General features: G+C 52.9%; 10 protein-coding genes across 10 annotated transcripts; 5 read left to right on the forward strand and 5 right to left on the reverse strand.

Moving 5' to 3' along the window:
- Window positions 1-748: 748 nt before the first annotated feature.
- Window positions 749-1777, reverse strand: QBC33DRAFT_462875 (zinc-binding dehydrogenase; the record flags this gene model as incomplete). The annotated part of the gene is made up of 1 exon (XM_060425096.1): window positions 749-1777. The coding sequence occupies one exon, from the start codon at window positions 1775-1777 to the stop codon at window positions 749-751; it is 1029 nt and encodes a 342-aa protein (XP_060277888.1).
- Window positions 1778-2156: 379 nt separating this feature from the next.
- QBC33DRAFT_564515 (uncharacterized protein) lies at window positions 2157-3638 on the reverse strand (the record flags this gene model as incomplete). Its single annotated transcript, XM_060430393.1, has 2 exons — window positions 2157-3084; window positions 3151-3638. The coding sequence occupies 2 exons, from the start codon at window positions 3636-3638 to the stop codon at window positions 2157-2159; spliced, it is 1416 nt and encodes a 471-aa protein (XP_060277889.1).
- A 528-nt stretch (window positions 3639-4166) lies between these two features.
- QBC33DRAFT_604994 (uncharacterized protein) lies at window positions 4167-5732 on the reverse strand (the record flags this gene model as incomplete). The annotated part of the gene is made up of 5 exons (XM_060432258.1): window positions 4167-4270; window positions 4344-4617; window positions 4698-5014; window positions 5078-5635; window positions 5700-5732. 5 exons carry the CDS (start codon window positions 5730-5732, stop codon window positions 4190-4192), a joined length of 1263 nt encoding a protein of 420 aa, XP_060277890.1. The 3' UTR covers window positions 4167-4189.
- Window positions 5733-6098: 366 nt separating this feature from the next.
- Window positions 6099-8212, forward strand: QBC33DRAFT_502380 (cytochrome P450; the record flags this gene model as incomplete). The annotated part of the gene is made up of 5 exons (XM_060425727.1): window positions 6099-6608; window positions 6691-7197; window positions 7268-7836; window positions 7908-8002; window positions 8072-8212. The coding sequence occupies exons 1-5, from the start codon at window positions 6355-6357 to the stop codon at window positions 8210-8212; spliced, it is 1566 nt and encodes a 521-aa protein (XP_060277891.1). The 5' UTR covers window positions 6099-6354.
- A 544-nt stretch (window positions 8213-8756) lies between these two features.
- Window positions 8757-10052, reverse strand: QBC33DRAFT_605009 (uncharacterized protein). Its single transcript, XM_060432259.1, has 3 exons — window positions 9884-10052; window positions 9185-9431; window positions 8757-9138 (listed from the first exon to the last, which is right to left on the reverse strand). Exons 1-3 carry the CDS (start codon window positions 9905-9907, stop codon window positions 8858-8860), a joined length of 552 nt encoding a protein of 183 aa, XP_060277892.1. The 5' UTR covers window positions 9908-10052; the 3' UTR covers window positions 8757-8857.
- Window positions 10053-10836: 784 nt separating this feature from the next.
- QBC33DRAFT_624153 (uncharacterized protein) lies at window positions 10837-11860 on the reverse strand (the record flags this gene model as incomplete). Its single annotated transcript, XM_060432933.1, has 3 exons — window positions 11793-11860; window positions 11222-11673; window positions 10837-11103 (listed from the first exon to the last, which is right to left on the reverse strand). The coding sequence occupies exons 1-3, from the start codon at window positions 11833-11835 to the stop codon at window positions 10837-10839; spliced, it is 762 nt and encodes a 253-aa protein (XP_060277893.1). The 5' UTR covers window positions 11836-11860.
- A 399-nt stretch (window positions 11861-12259) lies between these two features.
- Window positions 12260-13580, forward strand: QBC33DRAFT_337389 (uncharacterized protein). Its single transcript, XM_060423713.1, has 5 exons — window positions 12260-12512; window positions 12577-12649; window positions 12704-13003; window positions 13073-13203; window positions 13283-13580. Exons 1-5 carry the CDS (start codon window positions 12398-12400, stop codon window positions 13540-13542), a joined length of 879 nt encoding a protein of 292 aa, XP_060277894.1. The 5' UTR covers window positions 12260-12397; the 3' UTR covers window positions 13543-13580.
- A 2454-nt stretch (window positions 13581-16034) lies between these two features.
- Window positions 16035-16517, forward strand: QBC33DRAFT_553439 (uncharacterized protein). Its single transcript, XM_060429409.1, has 2 exons — window positions 16035-16188; window positions 16255-16517. The coding sequence occupies exons 1-2, from the start codon at window positions 16056-16058 to the stop codon at window positions 16311-16313; spliced, it is 192 nt and encodes a 63-aa protein (XP_060277895.1). The 5' UTR covers window positions 16035-16055; the 3' UTR covers window positions 16314-16517.
- A 311-nt stretch (window positions 16518-16828) lies between these two features.
- On the forward strand, window positions 16829-18914 carry QBC33DRAFT_462878 (uncharacterized protein; the record flags this gene model as incomplete). Its single annotated transcript, XM_060425097.1, has 3 exons — window positions 16829-17653; window positions 17726-17811; window positions 17885-18914. 3 exons carry the CDS (start codon window positions 16829-16831, stop codon window positions 18912-18914), a joined length of 1941 nt encoding a protein of 646 aa, XP_060277896.1.
- A 459-nt stretch (window positions 18915-19373) lies between these two features.
- On the forward strand, window positions 19374-21131 carry QBC33DRAFT_605016 (succinate-semialdehyde dehydrogenase; the record flags this gene model as incomplete). The annotated part of the gene is made up of 4 exons (XM_060432260.1): window positions 19374-19421; window positions 19518-19605; window positions 19679-20923; window positions 20995-21131. The coding sequence occupies 4 exons, from the start codon at window positions 19374-19376 to the stop codon at window positions 21129-21131; spliced, it is 1518 nt and encodes a 505-aa protein (XP_060277897.1).
- Between the last annotated feature and the right edge of the window lie 1725 nt (window positions 21132-22856).

Raw genomic sequence — 22856 nt, forward strand, 5'->3', positions numbered from 1 at the left:
TAACCCTAACCCTAACCCTAACCCTAACCCTAACCCTAACCCTAACCCTAACCCTAACCCTAACCCTAACCCTAACCCTAACCCTAACCCTAAGATCGTAAGTGACTTTGGAAGATGGCTGAAGATCGCTGCTCTGTAGCCCAAATAAAATAAAGCTCCCCTAGGTGTACTCCCATTTTCCGCTGAGCCCAGCCTTTTCCAATTAGTCACACAGTCACATGTTTGCCTTCCACCTATGCTCACTGCCTGCCACAGATGTAGGCATCTGTATGAGACTACCTTTAAACATATACCTCTTGGCAAGGGATATCGCATAAGTTTGGCATAACACGGTAGAGAAAATCTTCCCTCTGAAAGAAGCCTCCAACCAGCCTAGCTGACAGACCTAGGGCAGGACAAAGTGTGCGGTAACCTAACCTGCCTGTAGTATCTCTGCCAATATCTTTGACCTGTCTTGCTTCCTTGTAGTTATTTAAAGTGCTGCTAGCGCTGTGCTTGGTGATGGTTCATAATCATGATCACTGTTATCCTCTATAGGCAGGTAGAAAGTTAACTTTACATCAGAATTCTGGCTGAAAAGAGGTGCACGCAGCGGAAAACAAGGGTACACCCGGCGGAGCTCATAAAATAAATCAGAAGAGCTTTCATCCATTTGAAGAGACAGATCCACAGGAGGTTACTAGCTGCATTCCTAGGTGAATGAATCTAACATTGTTTCTATTGCAAATGCCCCTCGACCCCACTATGCCTAAACCTCCGGAGAGACTTGAACCATGAGCTTCCCTTCATTCTGGCCACGCATGAGAAGTCCGAGGTGCTCCGGCGCGTCCTGAAAGCCTTGGACGATGTGAGGCCGATGTTTGATGGCACCCGCTTGAAACAACCCCCTGAGCTCTTCAATGAGAGGCTCTTCCTCGGCCTGATCGGCCAAGAAGCCTTCTATCCGCAGTCGTCGGATCAGAACACGGAAAAGATTGCGCACGCCGTAACCAGCCTCTGGCGTGGCATTGTCGTAGTCGGACATGACGCCACACACGGCGATACGACCGCAGTTGTTCATGTGGAGGAGCGCTGCGTCCAAGGTCTGGCCGCCGACGTTGTCGAAGAAGGCGTCGACTCCCTCCGGGCAGATTCGGCCCAGGGCTTCACCAACGTCCTCGTTCTTGTAGTCGATGGCTGCATCGGCGCCAAATTCGTCGGTCACCAGCGCGCACTTGGCCGCCCCTCCGGCTATTCCGACCACCCTGCAACCTCTCGCTTTCGCAATGCCCACTGCCACCGAGCCCGTTGCCCCAGCTGCTCCCGAAACCAGCACCGTCTCTCCGGCTTGCACGTCGAGCACATGTTTCATGCCGATGAGCGCCGCGCGGCCGATGTGGGAAAAAAGAGAGAGATAGGTCGAAAAGGGCTCGTTCGGGGCAGGAGTGATGCGCCGGACCAGCTTTGCCTTTACCACGGGATGCGTCTCCCATCTGGCCAAAGCGCCGACTAGGTCACCTGGGTTATATCCATCTGCGCGTGACTCCTCGATCACCCCGAGCATCTGGCCCAGCATGACGTCGCCGACCTTGAGGGTGACGTCGACCTTGTCGACGACCGTGGTTGCATTCCCAAGCTTCAGCCAGTTCCTGTTTGTCGGGTCTAGCGAGAGGTAAATGGTCCGCAGTCGCACTTCGCCAGGCTCCAGGGGTACCGTCTTGTGCTCTTCCAGGCGGAGGCAATCGGCTGAGTACCGGCCTAGGGCCGGCTTCGTGATGACCAAGACTTTGTTGCTCATTTCTCCCGCTTTTGATGGGACTGTAGATAGCGATCGAGTCTCAATGGGAAGGAGGGTCTGCGATTAAGGAGTGTACATACAGTTGGCAAGGGGGCCATCTGTACGGAGTACTCTGTACATCTCCCTCTACTTCTAAGCCACGGCTGGGATGGGGTTCATGCGCAAAAAGGGCGGGGTCATGGGCAGATCCTACCCCATAATCCCCAAGGAAGGCTTTCCTCTTACGGCCAAACCCCGCACCCCACAAATCCCCAAGGAAGGCCTTTCCTCTTACAGCCAAGCCCCTCACGCCCCACAAATCCCCACACTCTCTCTGGCATACTGTGGTACTCCGTAGTTGCGGATGGGGTTCGAGTTTTTTGTGGCTTTTGTCTAGACTCTATAGACCGAATAGCTTAGCGAAATCGCTTACATCATCTATCGAATCGAGTGTCCAACAAGCCTCCATCGCCTCTTTGGCCCTCTCCATACCAAGACATCCGGTTGCCTGAGCGAGAAACTTCTCTTCCAACTGAGCCTTGGTCATTGGATTGCCAACCGAACCCGTCGCGTGTTTTACGTAGATAGTCCTCCTCGTAGATGCCCCACCAGCCAGAGCGATGCCGCGTGAAATGAACACCAGCTGCGCCTCATCGTCGCGAAACTCGGGGTCGGTCTGGACCTCAATCAGATCTCTTACTCTGCGCACGACGAGATCGTCCGCGGCGACGGCATCCGAGAACTCGGCAGGACCGGCACGACCGTGAACCAAGGCGACGGCGCATCCGTGATAGAGAGAGAAGATGGTCTCGAGTCCCGTGCGCGGATGCCGCACATTGCACAGCCTGATCAGTTGAGGGTTAGCCGTGACCTGGATTCCGGCGATGTCTTCTAGCTCCGCGGGCCCTCCGAGGCTTGCGGCCTGGTTGAACGAGGAGAACAACTCGAGACAGGCATCGATGAGCGGGTGGATCACGATGCCGCATGGATAAGGCTTGAACCCGTTTTCGAGTATTTGCCAGGGACCGCCCCTTGCCAGCGCACCGATTTGACTGTTGTCGTTCGTCGTGGAGACTAGTCGCGCCCAGGCCTCGATGGGCGCCTCGCAGCTGGCAAATCCGGTCTTGGCGAGCTGGGCAGCGAGGATACCATTGCTTGCGTGCAAACCTGCGTGCAGTGTCTTGGTGTCTGTCCCGAACATGGCGCGTGTCCCTGATGCCATACTGGACGCGTGGCCCAGAGCGGCTGCGAATTGATGAGGGGGGAGATGCAACAGTTTCGCAGCGCCAGCCGCGCCACTGAATGACCCGGTTAACCCTGTAATGTGCCTGAATTTCACCTTATTAGCCCACAGTGCTGTTCGCAAGGACGGGGTTAGCGCTCGGTTTCCTTACCAGCCGTTCGCGTAGCTTGAAGGGGACACCGCCATCCCGATGGCGCACTGCGCCTCGACAGCCGCGACGAAAGCTAGGATGACCTCCTTCCCTGAAACGTGATGTATTTCCGCCCAGGGCAACACAGCTGCGATGGAGGTGCACGAAGGGTGAATGACGGTACGGAGATGGGCGTCATCGTAGTCCGCCGTCGTGGCTGCGATGCCATTGAGGATGGCGGCTGTCTGTAGATCGGCACGCTCTGGCCGGCCCCAAACAGTGGCTCCCTGCGCCGGTGTCGTTTCCTTTGGATCGAGTGCTGCGCGGGCTTTTCGGTGGGGTGAAGCATCTGATGAGCCGAGAGCGCAACCGAGGATGTTGAGAATGCACCACTTGGCCTGGTCAATGACTTCTCGAGGGAGTTCTTGGTAGGTAAGTTGTGACAGAAAAGTAGCCAGCTCAAGCGTCTCGTCCTTGGACTGGACTTTCTGCGTCGATATGGAAGACATGGCGGCAGCGTTTGGAGAGCGAATCACTTCCTGCCTCGGGGCTCTTTTCCCTCACTTCCCCGACTGGCAAAGAGTAAGTTATAAATCCAGTGAACCAGAGCGGGGTCGGCTGGGGAAACGGACTCTTGAATTGTCCCCACCATATTAATTATAGAGGGAACATTCTGGGCGGGGGGCATTTTTATCCACTCCACAGCTGAGTCTTCTAGTAACGTCAGACAATGTTGAGAGACTGGCTTGGCACATTGAAGCATCGAGTATCAAATCCCAGCCGAATAAGGAAATTACTACAGTCTGCGAATTCCAGATATTGAAGTAATTTGAAGAAAACAGGTAGCGTAGGAACGAGGTTCACGACCGCTCGCCTTATGCTGTTGGAGCTTCCCGCTACTAGTTACGCTATGCTCTTGTAGAAAAATACCAACTCTACTTCACTTAGTGGTGCCCAAATCCCACGGGCGAGCTTCCAACCTGCTGAACTTCATGCCCTGTCTTAAGAAAGGTGTCTTTCTGTATTGTTTGCCGGTACTGATTTCCCCGTCAGAAGAGCTTCATACAGAATTGGCAACGACGGCCGCTTCGGGATCCTTCCGATAGTGCTGGGTGAAGTCGTGGAGTATCACGTTGAGGCCCTACAAACCATGAGTATGGTGTCGTTTTACGGTGGAGCCTGCGGCCTCCAATATTCATTGAGCGAGCACTCACCATTTGCATTTCTCGTGCGAGCTCCAGGTTTGAGGCAGCCTTGACACACTGCTGCAGGAATCCATCGCGTTTTAGTGCCTGGTCGGGATCTTGACCGTTGAGGCGGCGCAAATTCTCGCTCGACGCCGGGTCGATGAAATTGTGATACAGGTCCCGTCGTACTTGATCGTATTCGTCGAGAATCGAGTCGTCGGCTTTGCCCTCGTGGATCCCAATCAAGCAGTCGTACAAACTGCCAACGTCGGCGAAACCGCCTGTAAGACCCAGTCCACCACTGGAGTTCTGTTAGCAAGAACACATCTTCTATACTTGTCTTCGGGCCGCATGCACTAAAGATGTAAGAGGTTATCATACAATGGATTACACAGATGGGCCGCATCGGCGGCAAGTATGAAACGGCCAATGCGGAATTTCTCTGCACAACGTTGATGGATCTTGTACGGGCTGATGTTAGTGATTCGGTATTGGCCGGGCTTTGGATTCCCTGGGAGCATCTGCTCGTATTTCATGGGCTGACGTTCAAGGTATTCTTCCCTAGAAAGGCCGGGAATGTCTCCATACGAGACCCGCCATAGGCCGTCCTTGCCAATTCTCGATGCCATGAACCAATGTTCGAGGTCAATGATGAAATTTGCATCGTCCCACCCAAATTGGTCGAAGTCATAGTAGACCTAGAAACAAGGGTACAGTTAGACACAGTCCGTGGGAGACCGTCATTTAAGTAGAAGACTTACATTTGTTGCCACGATTTGTTCATGCCAAGTCTTTCCTGGGAAATTCATATCGCCTTGGAGGGCACGGCGAATGATGCTATTAGCACCGTCGCATCCAATAATGTAGTCGGCGTCCAAGGTTTGCCGTCCTTCAGGTGTGTCAACATCTACCCAGGCCTTTGTCTCATCCTGTCCTAGGCTGACGACGTTATGAGACCACTTGATGTCCACGGAAGGGATCGATTGTAGGTGCTGAAGGATGATCTTCCCCAGACGGTTAAGAGGCAGGCATACCATCCTGTCCTGGCTGTCCTCCGGAACGACCGAGCCATCAAGACCGGCGAGGAATGTACCGTCCGCTTTGCGCCAGGCCACTCTCCGGGGAATGAAACCGGCAGCGCGAACATCTTCAAGCACACCTGCGCGGTGAAGCTCACGTGTCGCTGGGGAGTTGTAGTGAGTCGCCCGCGGCTGCTCGTCCAGTTTGTCTGCTGCGTCCAAGATGTCTATTCGAACACCTTTTTTGCCGAGGAGCAGTGCGAGCAGAAGCCCTGCTGGGCCTGCACCGACGATGATAAGCTGTTAGAACGGAAATATCAGCACTCCACTCAAAATAGGCCCCAAAGCAAAATCTCAGCGGTACCTTTCGGAATCCCGATGCCTGTGCCGAACTCATGATGGATGTTATTAATGCGTGGGCAGAACTCTGTCTGTCAGTATGGGAGGTAATACTACTCGTAAGCAGGGTTGTGCGTGGATTCCCCTCGCGTCGTACCATGAATCTAGTGTACATAGGGGCTGCTTTTTGAATGGTTCGAATTAGTGAAGGACAAGTGGGGCTAGCTAGAGCCGGCAACTGTAATCCGTACCACGCACGTGGAGAGAGATTGTCTATATCCGACCGAGCCATACTCTTTACGCATGACCCCCACATCCTACCCCACAATTCCCCGCGCGAAGATTTCCTCTTTTGTTCCAACTCTGGAGTACCCCACAGTCCATCTCGTTCGATTTTGATCTTTCCCTCTGTCAGTCGGCAACAATCTCCCGAGCGAGTCTAGTGCCAAAGCTCCGTCGCAGCAACTAAGTGATTCACCCTTCAAGCTTTAATTTCTGCATAAAAGGTGGTTACTTAATTCTGTCAAGTTGACCAACGAGGAAACACCCCGCCAAGCGACAAACCTACACCACACCCCCTCACCACACCCCCTCCAACGACACCCGTTCCCGGCGGCCTGGTACCAACCGCTGAAATATCGACAACACATTATCCAGATGTTCCGTGTCGCCTTCACATCATGAATCCCGTCGACGTCCTCTTGTCTGAGCATCGTCTTGGGGGTGCCACGGATCCATGGTTTTACCTTCAGACGGCGCTCTGCGCCTTGGGATTGTATCTCGCGCAGAGCTTCATCGCCGGCATGGTCAGGAAATCCAAATACAAACTCCCCCCACGTGTCCCTGGCGTTCCGATTTTCGGGAACTCTTTTCAGCCTCCCGCAACTCAGCAAGGTCCATGGGCAAAGAAGCTCGCAGAGAAATATGGCGAGATGTACGATACGTCAGGCAGAGTCCCCAGTGCCGCAACATTTGTGCTGATACAACTCCAGGTTCACCGTGACTTTCGGGGGCAGTACTTGGGTGTTTCTCAACTCCTCCCGCGTCGTTAATGATCTCATGGAGCGTCGAGCGGCAATTTACTGCTCACGACCCCAGTTTCCCATGGCCCAAGGTATTATTTCACGTGATGCCCGAATCCTGCTCATGCCGTACAATGATCAGTGGCGCCAGTTGAGGAAGATCATGCACAACATCCTGAGTACGCGACAAAAGGACGTCTTCCGGCCTTTCCAGGATCTAGAATCCAAGCATCTTCTTTACGATTACCTGCACAAACCAGAGAAGTGGTATGTTGCTAATGGCCGATTTGCCAACTCGGTCATCATGAGCGTCGTTTTCGGAAGACGATCGGACATGGATAACCCGAACATGAGAGAACTCTTCGAGACAATCGACGTCTTCTTTGAAGAGCAACAGCCGGGAGTCAATTTGGTGGATGCATTCCCGGTCTTGACCAAGCTGCCAAAGTTTATGCAGTGGTGGCGTGGCCGAGGCGAAAGAATTTTCGAAATGACCAGGCGGTGAGAGACTTAACAGCCCGCATTCCGAAAATCGCTTCAGATGTGTTACTAATGTTGTTGTTGTATATAGGGTCTACAAGAGAGAGGTGGATCTCGTCATTGAAAACATGGGAAACGGAACCCAAAAGGATTGTTTTGCCGTCGACTTCCTGCGCACGATTGACGAGGGACAGCTCAAGTTTGATGAGACACAGAAACTATTCGCCATGGGGACCCTCATGGAGGCTGGCAGCGACACCTCGAGAGTCACCATCGGCCAGATCATAGCTGGCGCGGCGACATATCCAGACTGGGTCCAGAGGGCAAGAGCACAGCTCGATGCTGTCTGCGGTCATAATGCCGAGCGACTTCCTTCATGGGAGGATCGAGATCAGGGACGGCTTCCGTATATCAGTGCTGTGGTGAAAGAAGGGTTCCGCTGGAGACCCAACATTGCGGAAATTGGAACACCAACAATGCTGATCAAGGATGATGAGTACGAGGGTTACAAATTCCCTGCTGGAACAGTGTTTACTTGGAACGCCTGGGCAATTGCTCTTAGCCCAGACGAGTACAAAGAGCCTGAGCGATTTAACCCTGACAGGTTTCTTGACGAGAATCTTCTGAATCCTCTGAAAGGGCACTTTGGGTTTGGACCAGGTAAGCCTCTCCTAAGCTTTATTAGTATCATTTATCCTCGAGCCGGTCCTGACGCCAGGTGATAATTACAGGACGACGAGTTTGTGTAGGCTGGAGCGTTGGCGAAATGAATGTTTGGATTGCCATCGCACGACTTCTCTACTGTTTCGATTTCGAAGAAGACAAGGTTAGTAGAGAGAGCCCACTTCCTTACCTCCGGGGCCACATTGTTTTGCTGACCATATCGTTCGTCAAGGCCCATCCAATCGACACCATGACGATCCCTCAGATCACCCATGGCAAGGCGCCATTTGCAGTAAAGATCAAGCCTAGGAGCCCACAACACGCAGCTCTCATTGAAAGAGAGTGTGTAGAGGCGGTGCACACCAAGTACTAGCTTTGTGACTTATGTCAATCATGAAACACTTCTTCCTAACTTTTCGTGCGACGCGTTGTAGAAAGCATTGTAGTTTAATGGCATGTCAATATTGTACCTTGGGAACTTGACCTAAATTACTTGGACCAATGGTACAGCTAACATCACACGCGATGATAGGATCGATCTCAAGTGGTTGGGGATGTGGAATCTCTCCGCTATTTTAATTTCGTTTTATCTCATGTAGCATATAAATATCAAGTGGTTCGAGCCTAGAGTAAAGCACGCGAGGGAAAGGGGAGCAACTAGTAGATTACCAGCAGGCCACTGAGAAGTAAGAGGCCCACGTCTGCGCACGTTAAGTGCTAGCTCCTCCCCTCAACTCAAGACCCCCGATGCTATGACTGCTTGCCACGTTAGGAGTCGAGGTGCACCCGAGCCCCGAAGTGGTCACCGTGGCTGAGATATGCACCTTTCGCGACTGGCAATTTCCCCACGGCTGTATCCCTAAATACTGGCCAGCACGACCCTATCCTTCTGTTAAGTATTCGTCAGCCTGTGCTGTTGGCAACAGGGAGAGGTGTGACTGACGATTTACCAAAGCTACCGACATGAACTTAACCATAACCCTAAGCAGGTCTACAGGTGCGACTAGGGTGAGTGTAATCAGACTTTCGTCTGACTAGACCTATGCAACCGCCACAAGGACAGGCACACGGCTAAGGGCTCGGCCCTCAATCGCAAGGACTCAATTATGAGCCATGGCCTGAATTTCACAAGCTTTGCGACTATTGAGTCGGGGCGTGATGACGCTCTTTCCGGCCCGTGGAAGCAGGCCTGGCAGATTGGCGTCAGGTCTATGAGCCTCCCAGCGATCACCCGTTTCACCTCAGTGTTGATCGGGTAGAACAGGGCGGCTCGGGATATGAGGTCGTCGTCCTGCCCTTCTACGCATCGTTCCATGGTTCCATCGGGTGTAGCTCGCTATAATACCCCGTTGTAACTCAAGAACGGCGTCGCTAGCCTCGAGGGCGGCGTTCTCGTGCGGCGCGACGATCATGGGCGGGTCGCCGACGACGGCGCGGATGAACTTCTCCTTGGTCATCTGCTCGACGTAGCTGAAGCGCAGCTTGGCGAACAGCTCCCGGTAGTGCGCCAGGTCGGCCTCGAGGCTGACGGGCGTGGGCGCGCCGCCGCCGGTACTGCCGTTGCCGCCGATCCTCCAGCTAATCCAACTTGCCTATCTTGGACCACCAGCTCTTCAAAGTCGTCCACACCCTCCGCGCCAAAATCTCCACATTCACAAAGTACAACGCCACCGCCGCGGCCGTTCGCAAGGGAGGTCAAGGAGGGTCTCCAAGTTCGTCAAGGCCGGCGTGTGGTTATACGCCGAGACGAGTAGACTCGACAGGATGAAGACGGCGTAGAGAGTTGCAAGGCACTGCTACTGCTGATACGCAAGGCACTGCTACACCAATGACTGAGAACCTGGACGATGCAAGATGGTAGCATCGGAACTGGGAGAGCCAAGGCTGGCGAGGTCCTATTACACGCGGTCAGCACATTGGATTCTTCCGGAGGCGTAAGTGTACGTGCCCACCATGTCTGGCGCACAGCAGAAGTATCCTCAAGGCGAGGGAGCATACAAGAGGCTGATGATCTCCCGTGGTTAGACTGGTTTCGTTGACTGACGGTTAGGTCGTTCTTGGACTGCATAGTCAGCTAGGTCGCCATCCATGGGTCGTCACGCCGAGGCTAGAGCCGCGATTAATAGAATCATCGAGGACAGTGGCATGGGAGCGATTGCCCGTGCAGACCTGGACACCGGACGTGAACATCCACGTGCTCCGGAATCCGTTTCTATAAAGGAGGACGCAGATTGCCTCCAGATCATGGTTCCCGACAGAACCGTCGGCCTAATCAGTGGACGCGAGGGTAAGACCATCCGCGATCTCTAGGAACAGAGCGGCTGCCACATCAACATCGTTGGCAAGAACAAGAGCAGGCAGACTGCCCTACCATTGGAATCAACGGCCAATGGCCGATTCCACGTATCGAGGCGGAAGTTGGGGACAGGGTCATCATCAATGTCCTCAACTTTCTGGGGAAAACCTACCTTCTGGCACTTTGCCAGCTCTCGCCTCTATCCTCTCAGATGATTAGTTCTATTGCCTGGTCCCCAAACTCACCAGTCCAAATCAAAGCCGTCAAAGTCCAACCCTGGCCGGCAGAGTTTGCCGATTTCGAAGAGAGGTGTGGCGTTGTCTGGCTCACGGATTTTCTGTCTCATAAGCTGGCCGTGACCTGGGTCAACCGCGCGCGAAACTGCCGTCATGATGTATCGTGCAAAGAGGAAATTCCTCGCACAGGCAGGCTCAGGCTCTGTCCTGTGTCCTCAACACAACGGTGGCTCCCAAGAATCAAGACCGCCTGCTGCGTAAAGTGTAAAAATACGATGGAGACATGGGTTGATGTTCTAGTCTAGACGTGTAAAAGTGGGTAGATATAGTCTAAGTCTATTCCATGCAGCCGAGCCACTTCACAAGTTTGACTGGTCTCACCATCCACTGTTACATCTTCCAGAGATATCTATTTGCATGATCTTCTGCCCACACCTGGATGTCGGCTTTCTCAACCGCAGATCCTCAAATTGTTTTCCCGCCATCGACTTCCATGTTCACACCAACGATAAAGGAGGCCTCGTCGCTGGCGAGGAAAAGAATGGCATTCGCAACATCCTTGGGGTCGGTCAGGCGCCCCATCGGCACGTCACTGATGAATTTCTTACGGTTCTCGGGGGTATCCGCTATGCCGGTGAACTTTTCCCACAGTCCCGTTCCTGATAGGAGGGGGCATACTGAGTTGACGCGGATGCCCTTGGGAGCAAATTCAGCTGCGAGACCTTTCGTTGCCTGCGCCATGTTCAACAATTCCGTGAGGTCAGCTTCTGATGCATGTGTTTCCTGCACGGAGACACAAAAAAACGGCAGGTCGAGAAAGCACTAGGGAAGCAATAAGACTGGCACTCACGTTTGCGACGGCACCCTTGCTAACAGCATACCACACCAAACCCGGCCGGGGTCTCGTTGCGCCAATCGACGCAACATTGACGAAACAGCCTCCAGGTCCAGACTCCAACATAACTGGCACGCACTCTTTGATGCTCCAGAAGATGCTCTTGACGTTGACGGTCATGGTGACATCGAACTCCTCCTCCGTCACCTCCAAGGTTGGCTTGTTTGCGTAGCTCGTGCCGGCATTGTTGACGACGATATCAAGGCGGCCGAACCTCTGGCTCACCGTCTCCAGGAGCTTAGCCCAGCCCTCTTGTTTCGCGATGTTGGCATTCTGGTACACAATCTTCTCCGGGTTTGCCGCAGCAATCTTCTGGCCGTCGGTGTCGTTGAGGTCGGCGATTACAACAGATGCACCTTCTGTAGCAAACAGCTGTGCCGTTGCCGCGCCGAAACCGGATGCGCCACCTGAAAATGGTCAGCGGAGAGGACTTGGTAAGAAAAAAATGGACAACACAACTAGCTCCCAAAATGGTCGATCAGGGAAGAAAAGAAAGCCAGAAGGAAGAAGATGGAGATATAATTACCAGTTACAATGGCAACCTTGCCCTTCAAGCGATTTCCAGCCATGTCTGATATCTGACGATGAATTAACAGCACAACAGGATAACTCGTGGTAGAAACTCGATGGAAGACTGCGCAAGGCTAGGGGAATTTGTTCGTCGCTGTCGGTGGATCTATGGGCAATACCTATACATGATTAAACTGATGACCTTGATCATAACCCCATTCAGATGGATTGCGAGTGAGGGGTCCAGGTGGGGGAGCATGCCGCTAGACCGTATTGCATGGAGACAAGTGGGGTGAGTGGTTGAAGCACTAATTTAGTATAGTTGAAGCGGTGTCTCGGCTTGGCTTCAGTACTGTTCCTGAATAGGCAAGGTAGAGAGGTTACCCCGCGTCTAGACTTCTACGACTTTATGAAGGAGCCCGAGCCCGCAGGCCCTAATTGCCGACCCCCGCCTTTTACCCCGCTCGTAGTCCGTCTTGATGATTTTCGTAGTTGCGCTCCACGCTGGACTCTGATTCTTTTCTTGCGCGAATTAATAAATGCATCCTCGCTTCTAAAGAGGTTACACTGCTTAAGCTTTTCAGAATTGTTCGAGATTAGTCCACCCACTATACTGACAAGATGTCTACTTTGGACAGCATTACCAAGCAAGAGCTTGCGACGCTTAAAGGACGCACGATTATTGTGACCGGAGGTGCAAGTGGAATCGGACGGGCAACAGTTCTCATAGCACATGGTACAGCTGCAATACTACTACTGTTTGGATAACGCACTGACTCATCTGATGTGGCATGTGATAGCTGCCGGAGCAAACGTCGCTATCGCCGACGTCAACAAGGCAGCGGGGGAAGCCCTCGCAGCTGAGCTGCAAGAGTAAGTTTTGCGTCCGTCCTCCTATCTATTGTCCGCGTATTGACTGAGCTCTAGCCGCGCCATTTTCGTCGAGACTGACGTATCGAACTGGGATTCTGTATTGTCGCTATTCCAGACAACCTACGATACGTTCAAGAGCGTCGACGTCGTATACGGAAATGCGGGTACAAGCGTCGGGGACAATCTGCTTGAAGATGAGATAGACAAGGAGACGGGGAAGCTTCGGGCGCCGAAGTTGAACAACGTGCAGGTCAACCTTTTCGGAGCCATCTATACGACCAAGGCCGCTATCCACTTCTTCGCGAAACATCCCGAGAAGAAGTGCCAGCTGGTATTGACAGGATCAGCGGCAAGGTATTTTCTCTTGCTCGTTCTGTCCCCGTGTATAGCCTATTATTCTGACGACAACTAACTGTGGCTTAGCATTATCGATAATCCCCCATTGTTCCTCTACTGCGCCGGTAAGGCCGGAGTTCTCGGGCTGATGAGGGGAATGAGAACCAAGATGCCGGAGAGGAATGTCACCATAAACATGATCGCACCTTGGATGACAGGTACGTTTCTCTTCGCCTAGCCATCTTCCATGGGCAATGATAACAGTAATTACGTCTCGGCTGACATACGTCCTCGAAGTGACGGCCATGTTACCTCAATGGATCCAGGACCTGTGGGGAGATCTCCCTGCAAACAACCCCGACGGCGTCGCAAGGGCGCTGCTGATACCTGCCGTAAGACCGGAAGTGAATGGGCGGACGCTTTGGGTAGCGGGAAATAACGCCATAGAGATAGAACAAGCGATCCACCGAGTACAGCCACAGTGGATGGGAAGCGACCTATCCACCGCCGTGGATGAAGGGCAGAGGCGGATGGGCATCATTGGCTCATATGATTAAGGTCGTATTTAGATCAAAACTTCTAGATATGGTCATAGACGTTCATAAACAACCTGTCACCGCCCATGCTATGCTGCCCTCATGCCAACCCTGTCATCTCTCCTTTACCGGGTACCGGGCCTCTTTTCCTTTTCCTGCGATGCGCACCAGACGCGCTCCACATAAAGAGGGCCCTCATCTTCGTCTTCATCCATGGCCATGCCGTTGGCGTCGCCGCCCAAGACGCGCGCACTAGCAGAGCTATCTACAATGTCGTTGAGTATCTCTCTCTACCCTTTTCTCTTGTTTCGTTGTAGTGTGGTTGGTTTTCTAATATACCGGGGTTCTATTCCCCTTCCTCAGCACCAATCACCTCATCCATCTGATTTGCGATCTTGATATTGATCGAGGGATCGTTGTAAGTGCGTCAAAGAAGCCCTCTCGAGCCGCCACGACGTTAGGATGGAAGGAGTGGCATCGCAGCTTGAACTCAGTGGACAGTTTGTTCGTTTAATTTATCCATGCGTCCCGACGCACTTTGGCATAGGTATCTAGCAGTTGACCAGCTAGCTTGGCATGCTGGTAGACTCGTATAAAGTAGTTGCCTTGGGCGGGCGGCGTCAAGCAGGTTAGTTGTCAATCCGAGTCTGCCGATTAGGTTATTCGACTAATATATGCTGATGAGCTAAATGTAAACCGAAGGACATACTTGGTGGACTCACGCATCCGGCATTGCCACGACGCAAGACTCTCCCAATCCTGAACATCTTCGCAACACGTTGATGTGCCTAGTAAGGATTCGCGCTGACCACATCTTATTTGAGCGGCCTAGGTCCAGGAAGCAAACCTCTCGTATGTCTCAGGGAGCTACTTCAGGATTTCAGACTCGGGGATATCAGTGCGCACCCTAAACGCCACCCGCCAATAAGCATTGCCTAGCCCTGTTCAGGTAATTACTAACTGCCTAGTCCTCTTCATCTATAATCATGTTGCCTGCGGTAAAGTCTCCAAGGCCCTAAAGATCATAGATCGCGTTTGATGCTACAAAGCAGAAGTCGTTCCACGTGAATCGCCCAAAGGCGATGCACAGTGCTCGACAAACTAAGCTCCCGGCTCCGTCTGCCCCTATGAGATAGTCCCGGGAGAAGAAGGCCTCGCCCACAGGCCCAACACACGTTACATCAACCAGTTTGTTGCTTGTGGTTTTCTTGACGCCTGCAAACCTGCGAACATAAGAGACTCGGAAGGTCTTTTGTCGCTCGCAGTGCTTTAAGATAATCTCTGCGAGGACATGCTAGCCGATGTGGATTCTAGTGAACTTGTATTTAACTATGCCTCTCGGAACGAGCGACATCTAGAGTCGAGCCAAGACGTCTCCGCCCTTTGTGTAGGATTCCCGAAACGTAATTCCTTCCACGTTCTTGTGGCCAGCTCGCTCGAGGTCCTCGTATATGCCGACCTTCTCCATTTCGATGAGCACAATGGGCACGTAACTAATATAAGAAATGGTCAGCACCGCGCCTGGCCCAACGCTGAACTAATAGCGGATCAACTCAAAACTGCATATTTGAGTGACAAACAGCTACATCTAGGAGCAAATGCATATGTAGTTGCTTGTGGACTTTCCAATATTTGCTTTTCCGCTTCAAAAGTCTAGCACGTCAATCCCTTCTCTTGCCAGCTTCAAAGCCAGGAGCAGCCCAACTAGACCGGCGCTAATGATAATGACTTGCTCATGTTCTACCTTGATTTCGTCCGCTGTCGGAACAAGTTTGGGATCCGTTAGTGTCATAGCTGCTTGTTTTGGGGTGGGGTTGGAAGTGGAAGTGCTTGCGACAATCAAAGAGTAGCCAGAGATAGCGTCTGTCCTTGTGACAGACAGAGTTAATTCCACGTTGAGCAGCGGCAGGAATCCTGCCTAACACCATTATTAGTAGGTGCCAGAGTTAGGTAGAGGCAGCGTATGTCCATCAAAAAGCGGCGAGAATTAAGAAACGTCAAAAACATCACATAGGCTGCTAATCCTTTATCATGCGTCTTTAAAGCCTCATCTACCAGGTACTTCTTCAAGGCTAGATACTTTAAAAGCAGCGTCCCTAGGTTCTTGGGAAGAGCCTCATTTCACCTGCATAACCCAAGCTTCATAACAGCTTTAGGCCACAAGCTTTGCCTAACGCTCAACATTCAAATAGCTTGCAGAGTAAGCATGGTTAGCGACAAGCAGGTAATCAATGCACAAACCCACCTAGCGAAAAAGTGCCGTCCGCCTAGCGGAGTTCGTAAAGAATACCTTAGTGCGTAGTGCGGGGGTGGCAAAGCGGGGAAACCCGAGTAAGCGGCTCTGTACATCCGTACCCCACCCATTGATGTCTCAAATATTTCTACATATGTACCCCGCGCTCCCCACCTCCCTTTTCGCAACAAACTCCACGTTAGATGCCAGAACTTAGGACTCTCCCCTCCTCCCCTCCTCCCCACCACCACCACCACCACCACGACGTACCACGACGAACCACGATCAGGAACTCTAGCCAATGGACACTGCCGACCCCGTAACTTCCCCCGCCGCCTCCACCCCACCGGGGAAGAAGACCAGAAGACACCAGTGTCAGTTCTGCGAGAAGACTTTCATGCGCTACGAGCACCGTCAGCGACATGAGCGGTCACGTGAGTAGAGTCTGGCGCTTTGACGATCGTCGAGACTGTCAATTTCTGAACGGGGCATCGTTGCAGACACCAAAGAGACGCCTTTCCGATGCTCTCACTGTTCCAAGGCGTTTGCCAGGAAGTAAGCCGCTGATCACTCACTCTCCCGGGGATCCCCTCGCCTTTGTTCGGCGGCTAACTATCGGGGAGGGACCTTCTTGTGCGACACAATAAAGCGCTGCACGGCATTGCCACGACGCGCGGCAATGTTGCCACTGCCTCGACAGGTAGAGCACCGTCGCCAGTGAGAGACAAATGGCACCATTGGCAACCGCATGAACCAGACAGAGATCAACGTTGGGGGAGCGTTACAACCTCCGCCGGCTCTGCCGAGGAGGTCGAACGCAACCCAACCCCGGTTCCAGCGTCGCACTTTCAAGGAACCAATCCAGTCCGCTTGACTAGCGCAGAAGCTCAGGACCATGCCGCCCTCGAAGTGGCCGATATGCAAGGTCTCGAAGTGCACGACCTGCTCCAGAACGGTGGATTCATGACCGACGTGCTCACCATCGATTCCGTCATGGACCAGACCCAGACCCATACTATGGCCGGACACGAGGGCTCACTTTCTCTCGCAAACTTGAACCACCACGTTGCTTCTATGGAACCGGGGTTGGAAGAGCACTTCCCGGAGCCCGATTGGATCGACAACTTCGACTTTTCCACGGCGACGTACTCCTCCGTCTTCCACACGGCGCTGCCTCTTTGGCCCTCGACGGCGTGGAGTCCCGAGTCTCTGATCCGACCACCAGAGAGTCCCAAGCCCGTCGTCGAGAAGCTGGACAAAACCCTCCCGACTCCAGGTAGCCGCAAGAAGAGGGATTTGGGCGCGCACGGCTCGGAGGCCCCCCTCTCACTTTTAGACCGCGTCTTCTCGCGCCGTTCATCTCCCGAGCCGGGCCGACCATCCGCGCCTTCGGGCCCGACGGCTCTACAACAGCCTTCGACTCAGGTCACCTCCGTGGTTCGCAGTCGACTGGTCCATAAACTGGAACACTTCTCCCACCTCCTCCCCAGCGGCTTTGTTCTCCCGTCTCACCATGCTCTTAGCCGGTATACGACTAGCTACTTCGACGTGGGCGCCCCACATCAACCTTTTATCCACGTGCCAACGTGGTGTCCCGAGACGTGCAGCTTCGGACTGTTCTTTGCCGTTTGTGCCATGGGGGCGCGGTACTGTTTCGAGCACGAGACGTCCCTACAGCTGTGGCGCGTGGGCAAAGCCATCCTGACAGCCGAGATAGACAGAGGGGCGGCAGTGGCGGCGAGGGCTGGCGACGACGATAGCGGGCTCGGGGCTGCCGAGTACACTTCGGAACTGATGGAGCACTGCCAAGGTCTAGTGCTCTTGATGATGTACGCAACGTGGGCCGGGGATAAATACTTGCTGAGACAAGCACTGTCCTTTCAGAGTGGCCTGGCGGCTGTAAGTGGCCCGGGTTTTGGGGATGGGCGGCGAGACGCCCTGGCGGAGATTCTGCTGCTAACAATGTGCTAGATGGTCCGAGATATAACGCCCGAAGAGCCCCGTGAGTCGGAACTTGCGAACTGGAAGCAGTGGATAGAGTACGAGAGCCAGAAAAGGTGAGGCTCCGGCGCGAGGCGCAATCGATGGCTGTGGCTCCCATGCTGATTTGACCCATGACCCCCCGCGTAGAACCAAATTTGTGGTTTTCTGCTTCTTCAACCTGCAGTGTCTAGCATATGACATACCCTCCTTAATTCTGCACAGTGAGCTGCAGCTTGCTTTGCCGTCGGGAGAAGAATCGTGGCGTGCCGACTCTGAGGCTAGCTGGATCCTTAGCCGGAGGCAAGAGGCCCCTGGATATATTCCCTCTTTCCAGGCTGCGATGCGGACACTACTTGACGACAAGAACGGCGGCGCACAAAATACGGAGCAAGGCCAAACCTCGCCGGACGATCCTTGCTACTCCACCTTTGGAAGCTATGTTCTAATAAACGGGCTCATGCAGTCCAACTTCGAGCTTCGAAGGTATTCGCGTTCGATACCCGGCTCTGATAGGTCCCTTTCGCCGGAGCATAGCAAGACACTAGAGAGAGCGCTGCGCAAGTGGCAGAAAGGTTGGGAGAACAATCCCGAGGCCTCGCTCAACCCGCGCGATCCACACGGCCCTCTCGCCTTCAACTGCACAGCCCTGCTGCGCATGGCATATATCCGTCTAGACATCGACTTCGGGCCCTACTCGGCGGCTCTCCGGTCCGGAGATCCGCAGATAGTAGCGCGTACGATATGCAATGAACCTCCGGCCAAACGGGGCAGGCGATCGACGAGAGCTGCGCTGCATGCCTGCCATGCGCTGCTTATCCCCATCAAGATGGGCATAGATCTCGTGGCGCACACGCAGGTCTTCCTCTGGTCCATCCAACACTTCATCGCGTCGTTCGAATGTTGCTTGCTGCTCGCCAAGTGGCTCGATGCCGTGACTGTCGGCTCGCCGGAGCCGCCGTTGTCCGAAGAAGAACGCTGGCTAATCAGGGTAGTCCAGGAGACGCTACAGGAGTGTAATATTCATACCGTGAATGATGCGAGGACGCTCAGCTCCAGTGTGCTGACTACCTGGGCGAGATTGTTTCACGGAAATACCATATGGGGAATCCTGCCTCTTATGGGCACAGTGCTTAACATGTATGCCGAGTTGCTTAGCAGTGACCTTCAGCGGCTATGAATATATTGAAAATGGAAGAGGAGTATACCACAGCTGCTTGAAACGAGCACAGTTAGATTACACCTGCTCCCACATCGCTGTCCCATCGCTGTCCCATCTCTGTCCCATCTACTGTATTATAACTGCTTTCTAAAGTAGCGGCAGAAAAAAGGAACCCGTGGCTCATGTAACCCCCACCACCCCTCGACTCATTCCCCACCCCCACCTCCCCTCAACCCGCTTCCTTCCCCACCCTCACCTTCCCCTCAACCCGCCTGCTTCCCCACCCCACCTCTTTCTTGTTCTGGACGTTGTCAGCGTTATATTATCTGGTCACTCTTTGCTATTATCGAGGAGGGGATTAGTCTTTCAGCATACCTCCTACCTCGGATGTCCTACCGCCAGGAATCTCCCCTTCCAGCTATCACAAGGACTAGTCTAACTTTCTAACCGATTCATCTGTCTCTCGACCCACACATCATGGGTAGTAACGGTGTTACAAATGGTGTTTCTCACCTGCCATTCAAGGTTAGCATACTCCCTGCCAGCTAACAGCGTGACATGTCGTTCTATCAACGCTTGGCGGTCTTTCCATCTAATTAACATTCACTTGCACTACGACAGTTGAAGAATCCAGAGCTATTCCGTCAAGAGTCCTACGTACACGGAAAATGGGTTGAATCAAAATCCGGCGCTCGTTTCGACGTTGTTGGTGCGTGTCCTTCATTCTCCGCTCGCGAGTGTGTGATTGACTTTGAGATTCGATCCTAACTCGTCTCACATAGATCCTGGCACTGGAGCCGTTTGGGCCACTTGCGCCAACAATTCCTCCTCCGACGTCGACGATGTTGTGCAGTCATCCTACGAGGCCTTCCAAATATACAAGAAGCTCAATCCCAGGACCCGTGCCGAGCTGCTGCTGAAATGGGACTCGTTGATCCGAGAGAACCGAGACGATCTCGCGCTCATTCTGACATATGAAACGGGAAAGCCTCTCGCAGAGGCGTACGGCGAGATCGACTACGGCGCGTCTTTCACTTGGTGGTTTGCCGGAGAGGCAGAAAGGATCAATGGCACGGTCCATGTGGCATCTGCCCCGAACAGGAGAGTCTTCACGGTGAAACAGCCGATCGGTGTCGCAGTGGGCCTCATCCCCTGGAACTTCCCCATCGCCATGTCCCTCCGGAAAGTCGCTGCTGCACTTGCTGCCGGCTGCACCATGGTCGTGAAGCCATCGCCGGAAACGCCCTTCACGGCTCTGACGCTTGCGTACCTCGCCGAGAAGGCAGGGTTTGCTCCGGGTGTCTTCAACGTTATAACCACAGACCTGGCCAACACTCCTTCGCTTTGCGAGTCACTCTGCAAGCACCCACTCGTCAGCAAAGTGACCTTCACAGGTTCTTCGCGCGTGGGCAAGCTGATCGCCAAGCACTGTGCCGAGGGGCTTAAGAAGGTGACCCTGGAACTCGGAGGCAACTGTCCCTACATCATCTTCGACGACGCAAACCTCGAGCAGGCACTCGGCCAGCTGATGGCCTTGAAGTTTAAGCATGCGGGACAGGTCTGTGTCACTGCCAATCGAGTATATGTACAGTCTAGAGTGTACGACAAGTTCGCGAACATGCTCGCGGACGCCACGAGGAAATTGAATCTAGGCCACGGAGCCGACAAGGTCTCGACAATAGGACCTGTGACCACCCCACAGTCGCTTGACAAGTTGACAAGGCAGGTCGAAGACGCGCAGAAGTACGGCGGCAAGGTCCTCGTGGGCGGTAAGAAACCGGACGGCCTTGAAGGTTATTTCTTCGAGCCGACCGTCATCGCCGACATGACGCAGGACATGCTCCTGACTCGCGAGGAGACTTTCGGCCCCATCTGCGGATTGTACAAGTTTGAGACGGAGGAAGAGGTAGTCAAATACGCAAACGACACCAGCATGGGCTTGGCTAGCTACTTCTTTACCAAGGATGTAGATCGGACGTGGAGGTTGCTGGAAAATCTGGAAGCGGGGATGATTGGCATGAACACTGGTAAGCATTTGATTAACCACATCGTCTCTTCTCTCCTTTTAGCCCATTACTAACATGTCTACCATTTGCAGGTAACTCGTCGGGCGCTGAGAACCCATTCGGAGGTATTAAGGAATCTGGGTATGGCAAGGAATCTGGCAAGGATGTCGCAGTTGCCGAGTATCTCGTGACGAAGACAGGGACTTTGACTCTGGAGGGGCATTTCTAGCTTGACACTTTTATTTTAGTTGACATGGATGGACAAATGCCGATGTGGCTGGAATTAGAGCAGGAAAATTGACATAAAATTGACACAAAATTGACACACAAAAATCGACACCCCAAGGCGGATCCCCCCTTCCCTGCTCATGACCAACATCGTTTATAGTCAGATTTGCTCACAACAAATACTGCTCATAAACCGATGCTCATGAACCGATGCTCATGAACAATGTTGCTCATGACCAGAACGCCAAGTCGTGCAGCACAAGCTTACAAACCATGCATATTCACTACATGTCAGTCCTTGGCAGCTCTTCTTTATAGAGAACAGATCACAGACGTAAGTTTAGACTTAGACTTACGTAAGTAGGCTACCTGCAAGGTGTATATCGCGCTCCAATACGTGGCACGGGAGGATCCCCCGGACAAAAGGTCAGTCTACGCCGCCAGCACAGTCCCACACCTCTACGCCACCGCCACCCTAGCCAACCCCCGCCAGACACAGATGCGGCCGGTTGCCATCTCGGGCGTGAAGCCTGAGATAAACATAATAGACAGCGACAGCGATAGTAATTCCCTTTGCTGCTTCCCTTGTGCTGTCTAAATATCTAACTTACTTGTTAATTACCTAACAATGAACCTTGCATTGCTAGCATAAGACATAGAAATGTCCTCTAGTTAGCTTTATGGAAAGCTAACAATGCGAAGCTCTTCTTGTTGTTAGAGCTATATATTAGGCAGGAGTCAAAGTGTAAAGCCACCTGGCAGATTTCCACGACATCTCTGGTTAAGCTACATGCGTAAAGCTATAAGTCAAGCTATGTACGGCGGTGACATGATCGCTATCAGCTTCAAATTCCTCGCTTTGTAATATCAAGGTAGTTGGGCTAAAGCAGCCTGTCTCTCGAATAAACAAAATTTTGCCAAACGCCAATGGTACTGCGGCAGTCTGCTTGGTTTAAGTCGCTGATAGGGAGAATCTGTCGTTGTCTAGGTCTTTATAGGCACCATGGATGACAATAACAAGATGGAGAGAGTCATTGCCTTTGACTAGGATTTAATTAGGACAATACCCACACTTGAAGGCTAACCTCCTGCCCTGTCGATAGGTAGAGAGAGCATAGATGGTTGCAATCTCCTTGCCTAACTTGTTAATCTTCATCCCCTTCTTGGAAATCCCTTGTAAGCGACATGCGCTGCAGCAGGTAAGGACAGTTCCAAGTTCCTGTATCTTCTTGTACTGTTCGGCAGCGAATAAGCTGCTAAGGGCTTTTCTCTCATTTTCCATTTCCCCTTCTTCTACCTAAATATTGTCTGCCAGCATGCTATGTTATTCAACTCGTTCGAAGACAGCCCTGCTCGCAAGGTGCTGAAGGACGTGGTGACGGAGCTATCCCTAGAAAATGGCGTTAAATGGGAAATATTCAGTAGTTGCAACGTGTTGGGTACTCCGGAACTGTACACCGCCGGGAGCGGAGCGGCGGGTTCTAGCTACGAGGGGAGGTTGTGTTGTAGGAGCAGCTTTGCGGCTATGCATAAGACTTGGTTTAAGTACCGCTATAGCTATCTGTTTTCTTTCCTTACCTGATATCCTCTGCCTGTCTACGGTGTCTAGGTTGGCACCTGACTTGGGTATTCTAATCGTCAGGGGATGGTGAACTCATATGTGATGTGGGCGGGAATTGTGCGTAATGTGACGGTGTTATGGGTCTCCCGTTCGGTCCTAGGTACC

This window comes from Phialemonium atrogriseum, assembly GCF_030411735.1.
Source record: "Phialemonium atrogriseum strain 8032-3 unplaced genomic scaffold QBC33scaffold_60, whole genome shotgun sequence".
Lineage (NCBI taxonomy): Eukaryota > Fungi > Ascomycota > Sordariomycetes > Cephalothecales > Cephalothecaceae > Phialemonium > Phialemonium atrogriseum.